Source organism: Dromiciops gliroides, chromosome 3 (genome assembly GCF_019393635.1).
Source record: "Dromiciops gliroides isolate mDroGli1 chromosome 3, mDroGli1.pri, whole genome shotgun sequence".
Classification (NCBI taxonomy): domain Eukaryota; kingdom Metazoa; phylum Chordata; class Mammalia; order Microbiotheria; family Microbiotheriidae; genus Dromiciops; species Dromiciops gliroides.
In genome coordinates this window covers 35,780,357-35,800,560 of record NC_057863.1, presented here as the reverse complement: position 1 = coordinate 35,800,560, position 20,204 = coordinate 35,780,357, and the positions used below count along the sequence as shown (strand labels likewise).

General features: G+C 37.2%; 1 protein-coding gene across 8 annotated transcripts in view; it reads right to left on the bottom strand.

Moving 5' to 3' along the window:
• Window positions 1-5,139: 5,139 nt before the first annotated feature.
• The window catches only part of NLGN1 (neuroligin 1), a 1,111,477-nt gene continuing 1,096,412 nt past the window's right edge, over window positions 5,140-20,204 (bottom strand). For 5 of the 8 annotated variants that reach the window (XM_043993178.1, XM_043993177.1, XM_043993181.1 and 2 more), the window contains 3 exons: window positions 18,785-18,997; window positions 13,043-13,832; window positions 5,140-12,118 (listed from right to left, as the gene is read on the bottom strand). In XM_043993178.1, the coding sequence (XP_043849113.1) occupies window positions 11,296-12,118; window positions 13,043-13,832; window positions 18,785-18,997 (1,826 nt within the window). In that variant the 3' untranslated portion in view covers window positions 5,140-11,295. The remainder of the gene's footprint in view (window positions 12,119-13,042; window positions 13,833-18,784; window positions 18,998-20,204) is intronic. The other 3 variants (XM_043993179.1, XM_043993182.1, XM_043993185.1) reach the window with 1 other exon arrangement.

The following is a 20,204-nucleotide window of genomic DNA, read 5'->3' as shown; positions in this document are numbered from 1 at the left end:
GGAGATGGGGAGGAATGCAGGACTGCATAGAACAGGAAAGATGTCGAGATACCTGTATTGCCTAGGCACTAGTGTCCTGGTAGATGGCTGGATGGGATAAAGAAGGGCTTCAGAGTCAGGGGCCAACTAAAAATAGGGAGCTATTAAGGATTAATTCATTCATCCTCCAATCTGGGACAGTTCTACTTTAGGGTGAATCTGAAAACTGAGTGGTTTCACTAGTGATGGGGGAAGGACAGACTCTAAAGGTCCAGTCAGGAGAATCACTTTCTTATGGAGAAGCCAGAAGTGGCAGGGAAGGAGGAATTTGAGGTCATAGTATATTTCTTGCTTGACTCCATGGAAGCACAAGCCAGGCCTCCTCTTCTGCTACCTGGTATGGGTTACTTCTTGTTATCAGTGGTAATAATAAGCCCTTCCTTTACTGCTTTCCTGTTGAAGGCCGGGGGGGGGGGGGGGGGGGGCGCGTGGGAACACGACAAAACTTACCTCAATGCATTTCCAGAATCCAACGTTCAAACTCCTAACTGTAAGGGCTTTGCAAATCTGAAGTCAGCATTTTTTGGTTGCCAGTAAAAAAAATGAAAAACAACCCAAGCTTGTATAATTTTATTATGCCAAATATTGATACACCTCCTCACCCCCTCCCTTTCTCTATGTCCAGGCTTAATGAATGGTGACCTTGTAGGTGAGAGATTTCCTGTTGGTATTTTCACTCAGTGTAATATTGTACCAGTGTAGTTTCTTTAGCAACATGGGAAGACCTAGTCCTTATAAAAACCCTATGATCAATGTGTCCAAGTGATCATGGAACTTGGATATTACATATATCTAGAGCAGGTTTTGCCTTGGAATTACATTAAGATCATAGGATCATAGACTGAGAGCTAAAAGGGATTGTAGAAATCATATAGTCTAAGTTCTTCATTTTACAAAAAGAGGAAACTGAGGCCCATGGTCACATAGCTACTAAGTAGAAGCTCTTCTAACTATAAATTTACAGCTCATGGGGTCATAAATCTGGAGCTTGAAGGGACTTCAGAGGCCTTCTCATTCAACTTCCACATTCTACTGAACAGATGAATTGACATTCTTACCATTTTTAACTTTCACGGGTGAGATTTGATCTCAAGTCCTCTGATTCCCAAGGTTGGACTCTTTCTGATACAGTACACTGTCTATTCTATCACTGTAGACATTAATATGGGTCTTTTTCTTCTGCCCTTTGAAAATTAGATCATTAACAACAGGTGATAGTCAGTTTATACCAAAGCAAAGTTGTTTCCATTTGAAACTATCACTGTGTTTGAAGTCTAAACTGATCTTATCTTAAATCCACATCTTATTCATGACTATAGGCACAATGCAAGGATTATCCTCAGGAGAAAGGAAGCCCGTGATTCAGGAACTGGGGTAAGTTATGTTGGCGGTATTATGTAATGAAACAAACACTGAGTTTGTAGTTAGATGACCAAACCTTGGTTCTGAAACTTACAAGCTATGTCACTTGGGGGCAGCTAGGTAGTGCAGTGGATAGAGTACTGGCCCTGGAGTCAGAAGGACCTGAGTTCAAATTTTACCTCAGATACTTACAAGCTATGTCACCCTGAGAAAATCATTGACCTCTCTGGGTATTATTTTCATCTGTATAAGTGAGATGGTTTGAACCAGTTGACATTTGAGGTCTCTTTAAGCTCTATACACTATGATAGCCAGAAGAGAGTTACCGATGGTAACTACCTCAGTGACTTTTTCTCTCATTTACTGGAGGAAAATCTGATTCTCTCAGTATATGTCCAGATCAGTCTGCTATGAAGCAGCAACATCACAAGGTAAAGAGCTATTAGGCATCAAGCCTACCTTGTTATTGGCAGAATTTTTTGTATCTGTTCAATAGAAATCCTAAGAATCTAACCACAGGCACTTATTAGCTAGGTGACCTTGGGTGAGTCAGATAACCCCTTTTTGCTTCAGTTTCTTCAACCACAAAATGAGTAATATAATAGTAACTACTTCCAGAGGATTGTTGTGAGGAGCAATTGAGATAATATCTGTACAGTGCTTACCATACTTCCTGGCACATGGTAATGTGCTCAATCTCTCCCTCTCTCTCTCTCTCTCTCTCTCTCTCTCTCTCTCTCTCTCTCTCTCACACACACACACACACACACACACACACACACACATTTAAGAATGTTGATCTCTCAAGCTCAGCATGTATCCTTTGGTACAAATACATTGGTATTTTCTAATGATGGAGCTAGAAGGAAATGTGAAGAACATTCTCTAGTGTCCTCAATTTATAATAGAAGAAACTGGGGGTTAGGGGTGTGGAGTGACTTCCTTTAGTGAATGAAAGGGCTGGGACTGGAACTCAAATCTTCTGAGCCCCAGGACAACGGGTTTTCTACTCCACCCCTGTATAAAAAACAGAAACAAAGAAACAAAGCAATAATTTTGTGTCATGGATGGCATCCAGGACAATCTGAGTCAGAAAAAGCCACGGTCTTTCCCCAACCCTGTAATTAAATTGGCATAGACTATGAGGCATGCCATGTAGCTGGCCAGGAATAATTCTTTATAGTTCACAAATATCTCCCCATCTTCTGTTGTGCTTCTGCTCCTTCTTTTGGCCTGAATTATCAGTGATGTCAACACCCAAAGGACCATTTTCTCAAGGAATCTAGCCACTATTGGAAGATTGTTCCTTATTCCACGAATCCTTGTTCCTAAGGGCATGGAGAACTGTGCTGGAGAAGGGAAGGGAATGAGAAGGAAAAGGGGATTCTATGGCCACCACTTCCATTCAGAATGGCAAGGGGCATCACTGAGAGTCACATCACTTTCTAGGGTTAAAGTACATAGAGAAAAGCTTCCTTGTATGACTCCAGAATGCAAGGGAACAAGAAGCAAATGCTACCCTAGGGTAAAAATTGCAGAGACATTGTGAACACTTCCTCCTTCAGACCCTGGGCTTTCTGAAAAATAAAAAGTAGTGTAAATGTCAAGATGTAGCAAACATTTAGCATCAGATCAATGAAAGAGAAACCTGTGAAATGCAAAACACTATTTTGGAAAGTGAAAATCTGAGGATATGGTTCTGAGCTGTCCAATATATTTAGTCATCTATTTTTAGCCAGTGTGGGATAGTGAACAGAGAGCTGTCATCTTTGGGGTTTGAGAGAGTTGGTTTGGAGACCTGTATCTGACTCTTAGTAGTGGTAGGACCTGAACAAGTCATTCTGCTACTCTGCCTCTGTTTCTCCACCTATCAGATCAGAAGAAATAATTTATTGCACTTGGCAAACCTTAAAATGCTCTATACATTTGGTTTTTATTCCTTATTAATGCGGTTTAACAAAATAATATGTTTAAATAATAAAGTACCTGGAAGTAAGAATGTGATCGATCTTGAGGTCACAAGAGGGGAAATATTTCTATAATGGTATTTATATTTGTTATTTTCCCATTACTGGACTATGTAAAGGAGCAAATGATTTCATTTATTTTTTTTAAATCACTCTAGTTTTATTGATGCTTGGAGCTCTGAGTCAGGAACTCCTTTTACCAATGTGGATTGACCCTTTTTCTGCAATTTACAGTCTTGTGACCTTCCTAGAGCAGAGTTATCAAACATATGAATCATGTCACTCCCCAGTCTAAACCAGATTAAAATGTAGTTGGGAATTATTTAATAAAATAAATAAAAACACAATAAAACAAAGGTAATGCTAATTTGGGGTTTTAAAGTCAATAAGTATAGTAGGCAACCTTATGTATCCTTTAGTAGCTTCTGTTCTTATTTAAGTATGACACCACTGGCCTAAGGGCATGCCACCAATATATGTTAGAGTTGAGACTTGAACCCAGGTGTTTCTGGCTCTGCAGCCAATTCTCCACCCACTATTCCACACTGCCTTGATTTGTCTCTACTCCATATACTGTATGTGATATATTTTGTTCACATTCTTTATTGACCATATCTTGTCACATGCCTTTAATATAGGAGTCTATAGCTGTGAAGAGTTACTGGTTAAGAAAACTTAGTAGTAAGTTGAGTTATTTATGAAAATTAGCAAAGCATTCTATGCCCTCTCTCATGTTTAGTCTTTAAGTGATTCACTTGGCTAAATCTGACATACGTCAAGGGCTCAAAAGAACCTGTGGTATGATTATCTCAATTAGATTGGTTGTTCTTTTAACCAATGTCAGAGGAGAACAAAGAAAAGCGGAATGACAACCTTGCATTGGTACTGTTCCTTGAACACAGTTGACATTTAGTCATGTAGATTTTCCCAAATATTTGCTGCATTCAAATACAAGTTGAATTGAATGAGGGAAGCATAAATAAATCTCTCTTTACAAAAAGAGCTGAAGATTTTAGTGGATCACAACACCAGGGTGAATGAATGGTATGCTATGATTCTGAGAGAAAAAGCATCTGGGTTAGGGAAGTTATCACCCTTCACTCCTCTCCCTTGATGAGTGCATCTTGGCAGTACTGTGTTCTGTTCTCAGCACATGTTTTAGGAAAGCATTAAGGAGCTGGTGGGCATTACAGAGAATGGAAAATGATCTCAATTTCCTGGTATATGATCATCAATTGAAGGAACCATGGATGTTTAATATAGAGGGTGGAAATCTTTGGAGTGACAGGATTGTTAGCTTCAAGTCTTTGAAACAGTTGTCCTATGAAAGATTGATTAACCTTTGTCTGCTAGGCCCCACAGGATAGAACTTAGAGCAATGGGCAGATGTTATAGAGAGGGCATTTTAGGCTTAATGTAAGGGAAATCTTTGTAACCATTACAGCCATCCCACAAGTGGATTGGGTAACCTCTGTAGGTAGTGGGTTTTCTCTTCTTTGAAGTCTGAAAGTGATGGCAGGATGACTATTGGACAAAGATTTTCATGAGGGCGTTCTCTTCTAGGTATGGATGGCCTCTGAGATGCCTTCCAGCTCTGAAATTCTTTGATTTTGAATCAGAATTGGCCAACACTATCAAGACTCGAATTTAAAAATAGCCAACACAAGTTGAAAAACATGGTAATGTTTATTAATGATGATTTTTTTTTTTAATGAAAGCCATGGATGTCCAAACACAAGCTGAATCACAGCAAACTGAAGGCACACTCTCCCACATTTTTATATATTTATTTTTTAGAAAATTTTTTACAAAAAAAAATCATGACATATGCTTTGTTCTTTTCTGGTTGGTGGAAATGAGGCATCAAGGACACTAACAATCCCATTAAACACACTGTGTAACATAGATTTCAACTCTGCCAAAGGCATTTAGTAAATGCTCCCTTAGTATTAGTTTAATCTGCTGATTTTTTTTTGTTGTTACAGTACGTATAAATATCCTTTAAAGCTTTAATGACTACGATTCATTTCCATACAGAAAAATCCAGTATTTTGGCTCCAATGGTCTCAAATGCTGGACTAGGGTTTTGTCAGTAACCTGAAATGGAAACGTGGAATATTTTCTGGGAAATACATGGGGCTGGGAAGCCCATGATTTTGTTTTACTCCTTAAAGAGCTGAAAAACAAATATCATCTCATCAAATTAAACATTTCCCTTGTAGTTTAGATTAGACCTTCATAATGGTTGACTATCAGTTAAAATTTGTTTATAAAAAAGGTTCTACATTCCCAGCTTTGTTGTGTACAGATCAGTTATCTCTGTTGCTTTTCAGTGGAAGCGGGAGAAAGAACCCTGTAGTTGCCACACAAAAATAAAAGGGTGGTAGGGGCGGGAGGAATAAAAAACAACAAAGCAAAACTACCCAAACACCATATAGTCTATTTAATAGCATGGATCTGGGTTTGTTTGCCATTAAATCAAGAGGAATTAAATGGGGGAAAAACCTTTCTAAAAAAGAATTCACCTCACATTATTGGCTCTTTACAAAACTGTTATCCTCTAAGCATCGTTCTAAATTGGATTTCCATAGCATTTGCAAATACGAAATCAATTCTACAGTAGTATAAACAAAACCCAGGAAAAAGGCACTTATGCACAGCAGGAGGTTGGATAGTCAATTCTATCATCTATGCAGCCCTTTAAAAAATACCTTGTCAATTGAAGCTAATTTCTGGCCTGCTTATAAATCCAGCTAAAGGTCCAGGATGAAATCAAATCAGAATGCTTAGGAACAGGGACCAAGAGGGGGCCACTGTCGATTTTATATCAATTGGGAACTTTTGATGAGACCTCAAGATGGGCATGTGAAGCATGCACTGCTATTATGTCAAGTGCAAAGGAAGTTGTTGGAGAAAGTCTCTCAGTTTACTGACTAAAAAAACCCAAACAATTGTCACAAGGGCGAGCTTGACAAGATAATTAGATGAATGATAACAAAATCTCAGCAGGGAAGTACCCATAAATTGAATTTATTTGGGAGCATGTTTTCACAAGTATCACCAAATTATCTAATTTTCGCTTACATTAAAAAGTGATAGCCTATAACAACTAATTACTGGAAAAGGAGGAGAAGGCCAATACTTTGAACTAATAGCACATAAGAAAACAAAATTACAAACATCAAAGAACTGTCATGATGGCTGACAGCTTCCTATGAATTCCTCTGGCCATGTTGCCTCTAAAAATATTTCAGTGAAACTCGTCAAGGTAAAGAGTTCCAGTAATTCCTACACAGTGCTGTATTTAAAGATCCGAAACATTGATAACATCTTCTGGTTCTTTTAACTTGCTCAGGAATACCATTCTTCATATTGGCATAAATATAAATGATGCACTCATTAAAAGAGGAAACATTGGAGAAGTAAGGCTTTATAGAGCATAAAATGATCCCATCATGCTTACCTATAGGAAAGGTATGACATATAGATGGCTTAGTTCCTTGTTCTGCAGCTAACTTCAAAATGTGCCACTTAAAACACATGACTAGAATATTAGATCTAGCCTGGACATTTACAACCAGGAATGAGTTGAAAATCATGGTTTTACTCAGATTCCCAACCCTGAATTGCTAGTTCAGACTCTACAAGTTATGCATCAGGTATTTTAATGTTTTTGAATCCAAAGGACCAGTTGAAACTATATGCTAACCACTGTTTCAGGATCAGAGCTACTTGAAACTAGACTTTGAATCATTAGCATATTTAGCAAAAGCTAAAGCAAGCAAAAAAATTTTTTTTCCTATTCCCACCTGAACATTCCAAAACAATCCTCAAAATCTTCTGACATATTTTGGAAAAGAAATGGACATAATAAAGAAAAATGGAAATGAAAGAAATATTTTACTTGACTTATAAATTTTGAACTTTATTTCTAAATAGTCCTGCTCAATTGTACTTGAATCTCATTGAGAGGCAGCAGAGAACAATGGATAGAGAGGTACACAACCCAGGTTTTGCAGAATGCCTGGCACATAGTAAGCTCTTAATAAATGCTTTTTGACTGATTAGATGTACTTTTATTCAGGAAGACCTGTGTTCACATCCTGCCCCAAATATTTAGTATCTATATGATTCTAGTCAAGCCACTTAGATTCTCCTGGCCTCAGTTTCCTCATTAATGGAAGGGTGGGTCTCCATGGCTTCCCAGGATCTTTCAAAGTCTAGATCCCATGGAGCAGGGGAAAAACACAGATCAAGGTCATAAGTTCAATAAGATATTAAGTACATTATTTGGCTGCTCATGTTGTACTGCTTTTTAAAAAAGAAACAAATCTAAACAATGTTTTAAACGAAAATTATTATTAAATGAATTAAAGTATAATAACTTATTCCAATCTGTTTCATTGGAGGAAGTAACTTTATCATTGATAACACCAATTCATTTGAATATTAAAGAAAAGTATTCAAAATATGCCTTACTCTCCTATTTGTGTTTCAACTTTAAAAACATTTTTAATGTTCTGTTTAGTCAGAACACCATTTTACTGGCAGAAAACTCATGGCTGTCAGTATAACCAAGCAGCTGCAGTCTTATTTACCATATCTGCAACATGTGGATTTTTAAAAACAATTGCCAAATTTTGCCGTCTTTATCTTGCATAATCATGATACTTCAGGGCAACAGAAATAAAAAAAATATTCTAAAGAAGAAAACTGTAGAATCATGCTTTGTTATTCTAAACCATTTCTTTCCATAATAAGAGAAGTAAAACAGGTATCTGACATGGTACATAAATATATAGAGATTAACAGTAGGTCGATTATGAGACATGGATATATGGTCACCATTAAAAGATAACAGAACATGATTTTGATTCTGCCAAAGTTACAAAAACCTCCCCACGAAAATCATATTTATTTACTAAGATCTCATTTTATGTCTTCAAAGTTTGCATTCATTTTTATTTTTTTGTATAATGAAAATAGAAAAAAAATGCATTCTTCCTATGAATCAGTATTTCTGATGGCAAGCAATTCTCTTGACTGTTCACAATGATAGTTCACAGTCTAAATGCACAATCACATATGGCAATCACTGCATAGGGACCACTCTGGATTTTGAAGACAGTTTTTCATTTGACACTGCTACTGGAAACATTTATTTAAAATTAGGAAACCATGTACACACAAAGTCCTAATGGTTCATACACTTTTTGGGGGGTGGCGGTGGTGGTTGAGAAAGCATTAAACCAAAAGAAGTGTGCAAAATGGTGGGCTTTATCTTTTAGTGTCAGTTGTAATGGTTTTCTCAGTACTCATGGATCCTCTTGGGAGGGTAACTTTCGATCCATTATTACATGAAAGTTTAATTGCCCTCCTATTATGAACCAGGACATTTCCATTCCGTAAAACAGAGGCCATTTATTTCCATTCAGCCTCTTCCCAGATGACCAAAAATGGAACCTTTATTTCATCATATTTCTAGTTAGGAATGCATTAGCTCGTTTCGATAACATAGATCTGAACAATAGAAGACCCATGCCACGGATGCTTTCTGAGGGTGATACATTCATCACCATAAGCTTTTTATGAGGAACTGTATTCAGTGTACCTGGTCTCCCAGGATATCTCCCATCATCTGGTATGCCTTCCTTCCTCACCTATACCTTATTAGAATTCTTTGTTCTAAAGCACAGTTTGCATGCCACCTCTTCCAAGAGACCTTTCCTGATGCCCCTCTCCCAGTGACTAACACCTTCTCCCCCTTGCAGTGACTTTGTATTACATTGCAAGTATTTGATATTTATGCATTTCTTGATATATTGCATCTCCTGTAGGACAATGTGAGTCATTGGAGGGTAAGGACCATTTTATTTCAGCTTTTCCATACCCAGCACCCAACCCAGGGTCTTTCTTATACACAGGAAGCAGTCACTAAATATTTGTGGAATTGAATTAATTTGTTGAAGTCATATGGTGGTCTTCAGAAATCTGACTGGTCCAGAGAGATGACTCATTAAGCTGTCATGGTTACTTTTGTTATTGTTTTTTTTAAAAAAATGACAAAACAGCGAGGAACATTTTAGCTCTTTAATGAGCAAAGATTCAGGTCTCTTAGCATTGGAATAATAATCATTATCCAGATTATCTTTATTTCACTCAGTGACCAGGAACATGGCCAAGAAGTACAAAGTAATTTCCATTAAGTAGTATACAATTTGTGTGTGTGTGTGTGTGTAATAAGCTTTCATTCTTGAAAAAGAGTAACTGAAAAAGAAATGTTTCTGTTACTGCAGTTAGTTTGTCAGAGAAAGTTCTTTGCATTATCTTACAAACTATCAAAATTGCTAGTAATCTGAAAAAATGTAAAAAAAAATCACATAACTTTAGTCTAATAGAAATATAGTACAGGTCAGAGAGAAAGTATTTATCAGGGATGTGCTCTTAAGTCCATCTCGGTTTTTTTTTTCTTTTAATATAAATGTACATCTGATTACATATACAAACATTTGGAAAGGTCTGTGATATATTGGTACCAGTAAACAACGGGGGGGGGGGCGGGGGGGGGGGGGGATGGAGAGTTTCCTGTTATCTTGGAAGAATCGCTGAAAATCACACATACAGGAATGACTAAAACCCTCCAGTTTGGGTGACTCTCCTCTTCTAACCTCTCTACCTACACTGGATGCTAGCTAGAGATCTCATCAGCAAATTCTGGTGAATGGACTTCAGTGATAACGATATGAAATGTGAAAAGGGATGTGACTTTTTATCGAAATAGTATTAGTAAACATTTTGTCATGCAACATGAGTAAATCAAGAATTGAGAGCTGTAATCAGAGTGGCAATATTGGGGCATCCTTATATCATAAAATACCATTGTAAATAAATCTTTGGACACACTTCACCTTACCAAGAGGAACGAAATACAGTTTTAACCAAAGCACGGCAAATTATAAATCCTTCAACACAAGTCCCATTTGGGTAATATTTCTATAAATTATTTAGATGAAAACATAAAAGAACATTAAAAATACAGAAAGTTGTTTGTTTTTTCTCTGGAATTCATATCAGTGAGTGTTCACCCCTATCCCTATAGTTTCATCAGCTACCTTTCATAACTATCACCTTTTATTCCTGAAGCTACTCTAAATTATTCTATTGCAATAACTTCTGCCCCCTTACAAATCTTCTTTGGATTCTGCCAATTGATGGAGGAAGCTTCTATGAAAAAATTCCAATGGGATGAGAAGAATTTTAATTGCAGCTTAATCAGCAGCACAGCCACCAAGCATATCAATGATCATGCACGTCGTGCTAAAAATCCCCAGTTTCCTTGATCCCCCACCAATTTATACTGACAGCACTTATGTGAAAATGTTGACCCTGCCAGGCTTCACTTTGCTGTTTGACCAGCAGGTTTCAGCATGAGCCTTGCTCTACTAAGGCCGTTAACAGCACTGGTGTTTTGTATACTTATCCAAATAAGTAAATATGGACTACACAAGAAAACAGTTCCAAATAAAAACTGGTGAAAATTATCTGACATTCCATTAGTGTGTCCCTTGTGCATATTTATAGATTTTTTTTGTTCTTTAAATTTCAGTCTTAGTTCTTTCCTGTTTGGTGTTGCACATGCCTAATTCCATTATGTAACTTAAATCTTCAAAAAATTAATACTTGAATGCGAATGAAAAAGTATCATTCAGAACAACTGCTTCAAGCAATCGAGATCAGTTTTTAAGTTCATTTGTGTAACTATATACAATTCATTTTTTTTCAAAACCTCAAAAGTTCTTGATATGTATATTCACATAATATTCCTCCTTATTTAAATAGTGAGTCTTTGTAGGTTGAAAGCCAAGCAATCCCCAGTAATTGCTTACTGTAATCCGTCAAAAAATAGAGTTTGTTTCATCTTGTCTGGCTATACCCTGGTTGTTGAATGTGAGTGGGGGTGGGGGTGGGGATGGGGCAGAGTATTGTTCTGTCCTCCAGTAAATGTATTGAACGTGTGTAAGGGCTGGATTCCTGGTATGGTGTTGGGTATCATTGTAATGGTGTTAGGGGTCATTAAGGGAACATCGTCAGGAGACCTCCTCATAGCTAGTGTGTAGTCTGGGGGACAGGCGGTCCGGAGAACCACCTCATGTGGATGGATAGACTCACATTCATGATCCAAGTCTGTGTGCTTCATTTGGAGGGACATTATTTCCTCTTCTTGTGCGTGGGTGAGGTCATTGGTTGTTGTACGTTGGGGGCTACATCTCCTATGAACATCATGTCTCCTCTTATCCTTCTTGTAGTAGAGAGCGGCAAAAGCCAAGATGTTCAGAAATAGCAAAGATGCCCCAACTGCGATGGTCACGCTCAACTCAGTGGAGTAGTCCCGTTGATCAACAGAAAATGGACTTGGTGGCTGCTTGGGATCATCTTGCTTGACGGTAGGAAAGGCTGACGTGACGGGTACAGAATTTTTCCTTGTTGGCCTGAAGGTAATATCAGTTGAGGGCACTTTAGTTGTAGTAGAGGTATACTGAGAAATGTCATTAAGATTGTGCAGATGAGGTACCAGCTCCAGCCAAAGGTTCACCTTATTGGCCCTGTAATGCTCTTTTACTCTTGGTTTTAATCCAATATGGAGATAGAGTTGATCTTTCTGTGAATATCTGGTCCATGCTACTTCTTCAAAACGGTTGGGTTTTGTGTGGATAAATTTTGTGTCTTGAGGAACTGGTTGATTTGGATCACTATGGGAATTAAAAGAGAGAGAGAGAGAGGATATTTTATAGTAATTGAGAACTAGATTGACAATGTTCATATTCAAAATAAATATGGCACCTCATTTAAGAGGTAACCATAAGCAAGACCTTACATACAAAGTCATGGTTTGCAAAGATGTGAGTCAATCTAGGATCAATCGGTAAGTACATTTGCCTACTTTTATGTGTCAGGCACTGTGCTGGTGCTGAGGTATAATAAAAAGGTTCCTGTCCTCAAGGAGCTTACATTCTATCAAAAGAAGTGGAACTCCAAAGGCAAGCAAAATATAAACTGTGGTTAATACTTAAATAAGAATCCTTAAATTCTTCTAGATGCTTTAACTCATTTTGTAGTGGACTCATGTTTTCCTAGTAATAAGTAAAAGTTAACTTAGTTTTCACTTGTAATTCAATCATTTCCTTGGGTGCCAGAAGAAGAACCACAAAATTGTAAATAGTCGAGTAGATTAAATGTACCCTTAATGTCTTTCAAAATCTAAAGCAGTTTATGTTTTCTATGAGAAAAGAATTTCCTTTACCCATTATGATTTATTAAAATAGTTCTGAAAAAGAAAAAAGGCTAAATATAAATTTTGAAAATAGCACAAAGTTCTTTCCTTCCTTCCTTCCGTTCTTTTCTCTTCCTTCCTTCCATGCTTCCTTCTTTCCTTCCTTCCTTCCTTCCTTCCTTCCTTCCTTCCTTCCTTTCTTTCATGCATTCTTTTTTTTTAGGGGAAAATGCTTCTTTCCATTGTAAATACCAAATATACACAATTTCCTTACATTCACAACTGTAGAACCATATGAATTTTCTTCTCCCTTTATTAAAAAAATATTATTAGATCTTAAATATTAAAGCAGAGGATACTACCACTAAATTAAAATTTAAACATTTTCTCATATGGTACTTACCCAGTTTTAGCAAAATTTGTCCAATAAGTCATCACTACTGCACTCAGCATCACATCATTTTTAGAGAAATTACAAGGGAATAACTCTGTCGGACCAATCATGGGGATTCCCAACACATAAGGAACCTCATCTCCATGAGCTGCATCAGCCCAAGCTGGGACTTGATCTGTTTGGCAATGATGGTAGAAGGCATAGAAATATGTAGGTGAACCAAAGTTTGAATGAAGGTCTGCTGTAGCCACTGCTGGTGCCACCCACTGATGATCAGTAAATAAAGCCAATAGGGTTTTGCGTCTAGTCTCAGGATTATGTCGGTCTGCCCAGTCTGTATACATAAATTTAATTGTTTCCCTCAAAACGTCTTTGCCTTCAGGATATCCATATAAATTATCCACAAAATTGGAGACAGCAAAGTCAAAATCACTAGCTGAAATCCCATCTTCACTATCTACTATATTTTCAACAAATTTTAACCCTTCCCCTTGGTTAACACCTAACATGATATCATAGTTGAGAAATTCCCCTTGTTCCATCAATATCTGAGGGTCATCTGGTATTACGTCACCATCAATTACTGGTCCAAAGGCTATGTGGTATCGAGCTGGTTGGATATCTTGGTCAATAAGTTCTTTATAAGGCTTCTTCTGTAGACATTCAACTAGCTCTACAGTATCAGACATGTTGCAGCCAACTTTTGTAGCCAACATCCTGGCATATTTTGCAGGCTGGAAGCTAACAGCCCAGCTGGAGAGGGCTGTTCCACTTTGAGCTATTGCCCGTTGAAAGAGTCCTATGGGAAAATAACAAAGAAAACTGAGATGACCTTCAAATATTTTGAAAAGTTATAATAAAACAATAGCAGATAAAATTAAATCCTGTCTTTTGCAAGAGTCAAGAGCACATATAAAGCTTCCCCCATACCTTCAGTGTCCACTCAGTAGACATGTTGCTAGATCAATGCTTATTAGAGCAAAGAAATGACATGAAGCCATCTCAAGGATGTGGTAAAACAGGTGACATTCCAGAGCCCTGTTTTTTGTTTTGTTTTGCTTTGTTTTTGAGGTGGATAAAGGGGAAGAGATTGGGCTTGAGAGCTCTGCAGTGATCAGGAAAATTGGGAACAAGAGGAGCAAAAGGGACAGAAGACCTGAGTCACTCATGTTCCAATCTTCATAAAACTCCTTCCACCAACTAAAGCCAAGGCAAAGTGGCTGGTACTGGTATCGGTTTCCTGACAACATGCAACCTCTGTCCAGATGTTGCCCTTTTAGGATGTAATCTACACCCATGGCTGCTTCTTTCCCTCCTTCAAAGTTCCTTTCTAAACATATTTTTACTTGCATTGGAAGGTTGTGGAGGCCTACAGCTCTGATTAGCCTTAGGTCCCCAGGAGGGATTCTCCATGGTGATAGCCTGGAGGCACATTTAACAAAATACTTCAGGCAGACTTTTTTCAATTACTTACCTTAGACATTCTAAGCTAAATGTCTATCCTTCAGAGGAATCTGTGTTGTCAGAATGTTGTGACTATGTTAAAACCAAGGCCAATAATTTCATGGAGGTGATTAAACTTTCTAGTCTCTTGGGAATAAGATATGATTTTCTACAATGAAGAATGGGAAATACCCTATGTACGGTTTTTTCACTTACTTGCACATTGGAATTATGAGCCTTTGGTTAAAGGTTACATAATACTCAAAATCTCTAATGGGATTTATCTAGCAGTGAAGATCTTTTCTCCCCCCATAAATTCCTTGCTTAAAAGATAATTTAGAAGCATATGTTTTCAAGGAAAAGCAAAAAAGTATATTTTACTTAATGTTCCAAGTACTGCTTTCTGGTGTGGTTACTTGACACATAGGCTCAAGTATTCACATATGCAAATGAGCTGAGAACTCTTCACAAGGATACTAAAAGATTCAAAATTAGAACCAACCTTTCAAAACTCTATTTTTCAAAACAGGGGTGAATTTAATCCAAAAATCTATAATGTATTCCCATATTTCTTTTAGAAAAAAAATCATAATGTATAACAGGAAACCGTCTAAGTTTATTTAGGTTTCTGAAATCTTGAGGTATATCCTGCTAGTGGGCGGCAGTGCCTAACCTTTGCTATGAGTATTTAATAAATATTTATCGAATTAAATTCAAGGATAAGGTAAGTTCTTTGAGGGCAGGAACTATTCTTAAAATTTGTCTTTGTATCCAAAGTGCTTATCACTTATCTTACACATGCTAAGGATTTAATAAATACTTTGTTAGATTAGAATTTAATTGAATTAACATAATTAATTGGTTCCAGAATAAGGCAAGGTATTAGATAAAATGATGTTACAGGGGACAGTTTGTTGCTTAGGAGCAGAGTTGAGTGGCTTAGAGATACCTACAGTTACTATGATGGGGAATATGGGGCAGAAAGCAGAACCGTCCACTCAGGGTGTTTAATGATGTTAAGTGGGGACAGGAACATCTTGAAGTGATGCAGTTATGGTATCTTAAGGACATTAGTGTGGAATATTGGATGGGTAAATGTTACTTTGGATAGACCTGTGCTTGAACACATTTCCAACTTGATCTAGATTTTGAATCAGAAAGTTCATAGATTAAGATCTGGAGGGAGCCCAAGAGGTCATTAGTCTATTTAATCTTTCTCCCAATTTTACAGATGAAGAAACTGTGTCTAGAGATACTGTGTCTTTTTTAAGATTATAGATGTAAGAAGTGAGAGAGGCTTGATATGAACCAGGGCTTCTGATTCTAATCAACCCTAAATCTCTCCATTGTACTGTAACATTAAAAGCCAAGTGCTCTACAGCATCAGCTACTCCAAAATAAGTCTTTTTTTTTTTTTGACACAAATTAACTTGTGCTAACAAAATACAAACAATTCTCAAAAAATTAAAAGTGTTAATTGCTCAAGTGCTGAAATATTCTTAAACAACACCATTGAATACTTTTGAAACCCCTCTAGGTTAAGAAAGACAAACTTTTTAATACAGAAAACTCAATAGACTATTTAGAATAGAAACTTGGATGCGACATCATGTCATTTGTTTTATTCGGGAGTTGCTTTGACATATTTTTAATATGTGGAAATGTACAATCTCTCTCTCTCTTTTTTTTTTTTTAGTGAGACAATTGGGGTTAAGTGACTTGCCCAGGGTCACACAGCTAGTAAGTGTTAAGTGTCTGAGGCCGGATTTGAACTCAGGTACTCCTGACTCCAGGGCCGGTGATCTATCCACTGCACCGCCTAGCTGCCCCATTGTACAATCTCTTAACCTAGGGTGAGAACATTTTATATGAAATAGAAAAACAGTCTTGAGAATGTAATTTTCAATAGGACCTCATAATAGTTTGTTTAGGGGACCAATCATCATAGTCATTTTGTAGCCTCTCAATTTTATGATGAAAATGATACATTCCATTTCTTGAAGACATGATTTGACTAATAGTAGAATGGAAAATATGGTATATAAAACTGCTTTATAAAAATGTTGTGTTGCATAAATCCCATTCTTGTTCTCTGAGCATTAGGATAATCCTAAGGAATATTCTAAGCAATTCCATTGCTGAGGTTCTAATGCCTCAGGATGCCACCAGGACATCTTTGGATTCTCCAGAGCTATGTCAGTGGTTTCCAACCTGTGGAAGGTTCTACCAAGCTGAAAAAGATTAGTGTACATGTTCAGTGTTGGACAGATATCCAAGGATCAGCATAACTAAGTTTAGAGAGGCTTTTCATTTTATAATGGTCATGGGTGACAGACTACCTACTAAATCACAAAGGGAACAATTTATCAATATTATGTCTAACCCTCGAAGTAGCCAAATAATTTTGGCTCCAGACAATTATCTCAACATGAGAGTGGAATATATTGTTACCATTCAGACTGGGTTTGGACCTATTTTTTGCTCCATTCATTTCAACTCTTTTGTTTTTAATGGACTGAGTTCTCAGCTTATCTTATCTTTAGTATCTTCTCTAATTCTAACAGGCAAGTTGGGACATAATTGTTGAGGTCAAATAATATCAAAGCCAAGAAATTGTTCCTTCATTTAAATGCAGTTCAGCACAAGACATATCCTGGAAAATCTAGTTTTCTAAAAAGGACATTTTCATTCTTTAGAAAGATACCATATTATTAAAGACACAAATACTATAGTAATAACCAGACTTTCTAACAGGTGTTTCCACTCCCAATTAACATCTCAATAAAGTCAATAAGGATTTTACATAAAACATGAACAAATCATGGCTCAAACAATAGACAATTCACTGAATACATACATTGAGTTGATGACCTTCCTGTAATTCCATGTGAGGGAATTTGTGGTACCAATGAAAAACCAGATACTCTGTCTTTTCTCGCATAAGCTTTAACTTTACCAATAAAAAAATGCTTCACAAATTTAACCCAGCATTTAAGTACTTTATTGGATCTTTGCTTTATTAATTTGTAATACAGAAGAGTAACATGACATTACTTTAAAATATTCTCTTTATCTTACTCTCTCTCTGGGTAGATATTTATATGTAAAGGAACATAATTATGTATGTACATATATATGTATATATATTTATAGTTATAAAGTCTGTGGTTGTGTATGGATTTCTTTCTGTGTGTGTGTGTGTGTGTGTGTGTGTGTGTGTGTGTGTGAGAGAGAGAGAGAGAGAGAAGCAGAGAATGATCAAGAAATGAGGGAAGGACACTTCATCAACAATATTCTTCTGTGTCTTCTCTGATATTTCAACCCAAATAGATGTGGGTTGAGTTGGCAGTGATGGTAAAATGGAAAAAAAATAATAAATGACAATGTGATTGGATTGGCAATATACATTTATTTAAGAAGAGGAGGTTGTTGAGACCTGATAATGGAAGGGAAACATGCTTGATGGGTATCCCACATTCCCTGTCTTCTCCATACCTCAGGGGGAAAAAATAACATCCTTGGAGTTGGAAATAGGGAAAAAAAGTATAAGATAAAATGTGTGTGGGAAAAAAATATCAAAAGTTCCCCTTATAACCTGGATGCTTTGACAATTTTGGATCATGCATGCAAAATAATCAAACATTCTCTTCTTGGATGATAACTGAAAACCATGTGAATTCAGACAAACTATTTAAAGCCTAATTTTGACCTTTTTCCCCAAAATAGAGATTTTTAAGCATCTCAATCACTTCAATGGATCTGTCATTTCGATGAATTGGGAGTTCCCTTTAATGGTGAGGATTGTAACCCATCCATGCCTATCCATCCTGGGTGATTCTTCTAAATGTACTCCCATAAGTTCATCACAAGGGGGCTGCTACTCAATGTACTGAAGGCCTTTAAGCATCTGTTAACCTTGATCATTTAAAATAATTCTTGCTTTCTTAAAATTGTGCCTACATTTATTGGAAATAGTAACAAAACCAGGAAACTGTCTATTCTGGTTTCCCTAAAAGGCATGCTTTGCTGGGGTAAGATGTGAAAGCAGAATGATGACTAGACTTGTGTCATTTGGAATCCATCTAAGAGACTCTTTTCCAAGCTCTGCAGGAGATAGATAAGTATTTGACACCTGAAATTTCAACATGTGTAGAAAAACTGGAGAATGTGCCCATCACAAGTCTGACTGTTAGTGAGCCGTGCTTTACACTCGATATGAACAGAGAAGCAGATACATAGCATCACAGAATACCAATGGCGGTGGCATGCAGACACCAAAATTGTCAAAATTTGCAACCGGCATAATACCTTTGGTTGAATTGCTCCAACGGTTACCTTCAGAATAATGGGATAAAGTCAGCAGGTTGACACATGACCCCCCAGCGCCAGATCCAAAAACGGTGATTCTCAAAGGGTCACCACCAAAGAATCCAATATTCTCACTAGTCCATCTTAGAGCCTGTATTAGATCAAGGAGTCCATAATTCCCTTTTGCTGCTTGATCTCCAGTACTCAAGAAACCTGAAAAAAATAAAAGGGAGAAAAATTCTTAGAGTATCCTATTAAGTTTTTACTATTGTTTGTTATCATCTTATATTTACAAGGAGGGGAATAAATTATGTTCTCAAGGAAATATATAACCCCCTAGCCCCCCCCCAAAAACTCAAAGGGTCATTAAATTAGAGCTGGGAAAGACTTCAAGCCATCTAGTTCAATCCTCTAACTTTTTCATATGAAGAAAGTGAGGCCAGAGACTTAAAAAAAAATTACACAAGATCACTCAGAGATAAGATTTGAATGAAAGTCCTCAGCTTGCAAATAACAATAATAATAGCCAACATTTATATAGAGCCTACTTTGCCAGGTACTGTGCTACACACTTTACATATATTATTCGATCCTACATTTTACAGATAAGGGACTCTGACTTGGCCAGGGTCACATAGTAAGTATCTGACACTGAAGTTAGATCAGCATTCTAAGTCCTTTAAATAGGAATAATTATAGATTGTCTTTATTGCTTATCCTTCATTCTCCAAGAGGAGCATGACAGAGGTCATGAGTTTCAGTGAATTACATTTGAGGTAGAGCTGTGCAAGGTCACCAACTTCACTCTTTCCTTCCAGAGCCATCTGAGTCCAGTGGCCCCGGATGTTTAAGGCAATTGGGGTTAAGTGACTTGCCTGGGGTCACACAGCTAGTAAGTGTTTGAAGTAAGATTTGAACCCTGGTCCTCCCAACTCCAGGGCCAGTGCTCTGTCCACTGTGCCACCTAGCTGCCCTACACATAGACATTCCTGACGTCAAGACTCTCCATCCACAATGCCATGCTAACTCTGAGAGGTATCACAGAAAATCCTAAAAACTTCATAAATGAAGTCAACACCTATAGAATAGAGTCATCAAGCCAGATAATCCAGAACAGAATATCAATTTGTTTTAATGCCTAGAGGTCCTAAAAGATTTAGCTCATTCCCCAGATTCCCAAATGGTTTTGGATAACCACTCACTTTGGCTCAAGAAGGGACAACAGGGTAGATAGTATTATTTTCTGGGCACTGAACATTCAAACCACTTAATAAGAAGTAAATATTCATTCTTACAGTAGCAGGGTCATTGATATTTATTTTCCTGTGTTATCCTTAAGGACACACCAGCCGACATCCTTATCTTTCTCATATCCTTCTCTGTCCCAGGAAACTTGGACTCTGCTCCAAGGATACTGAGG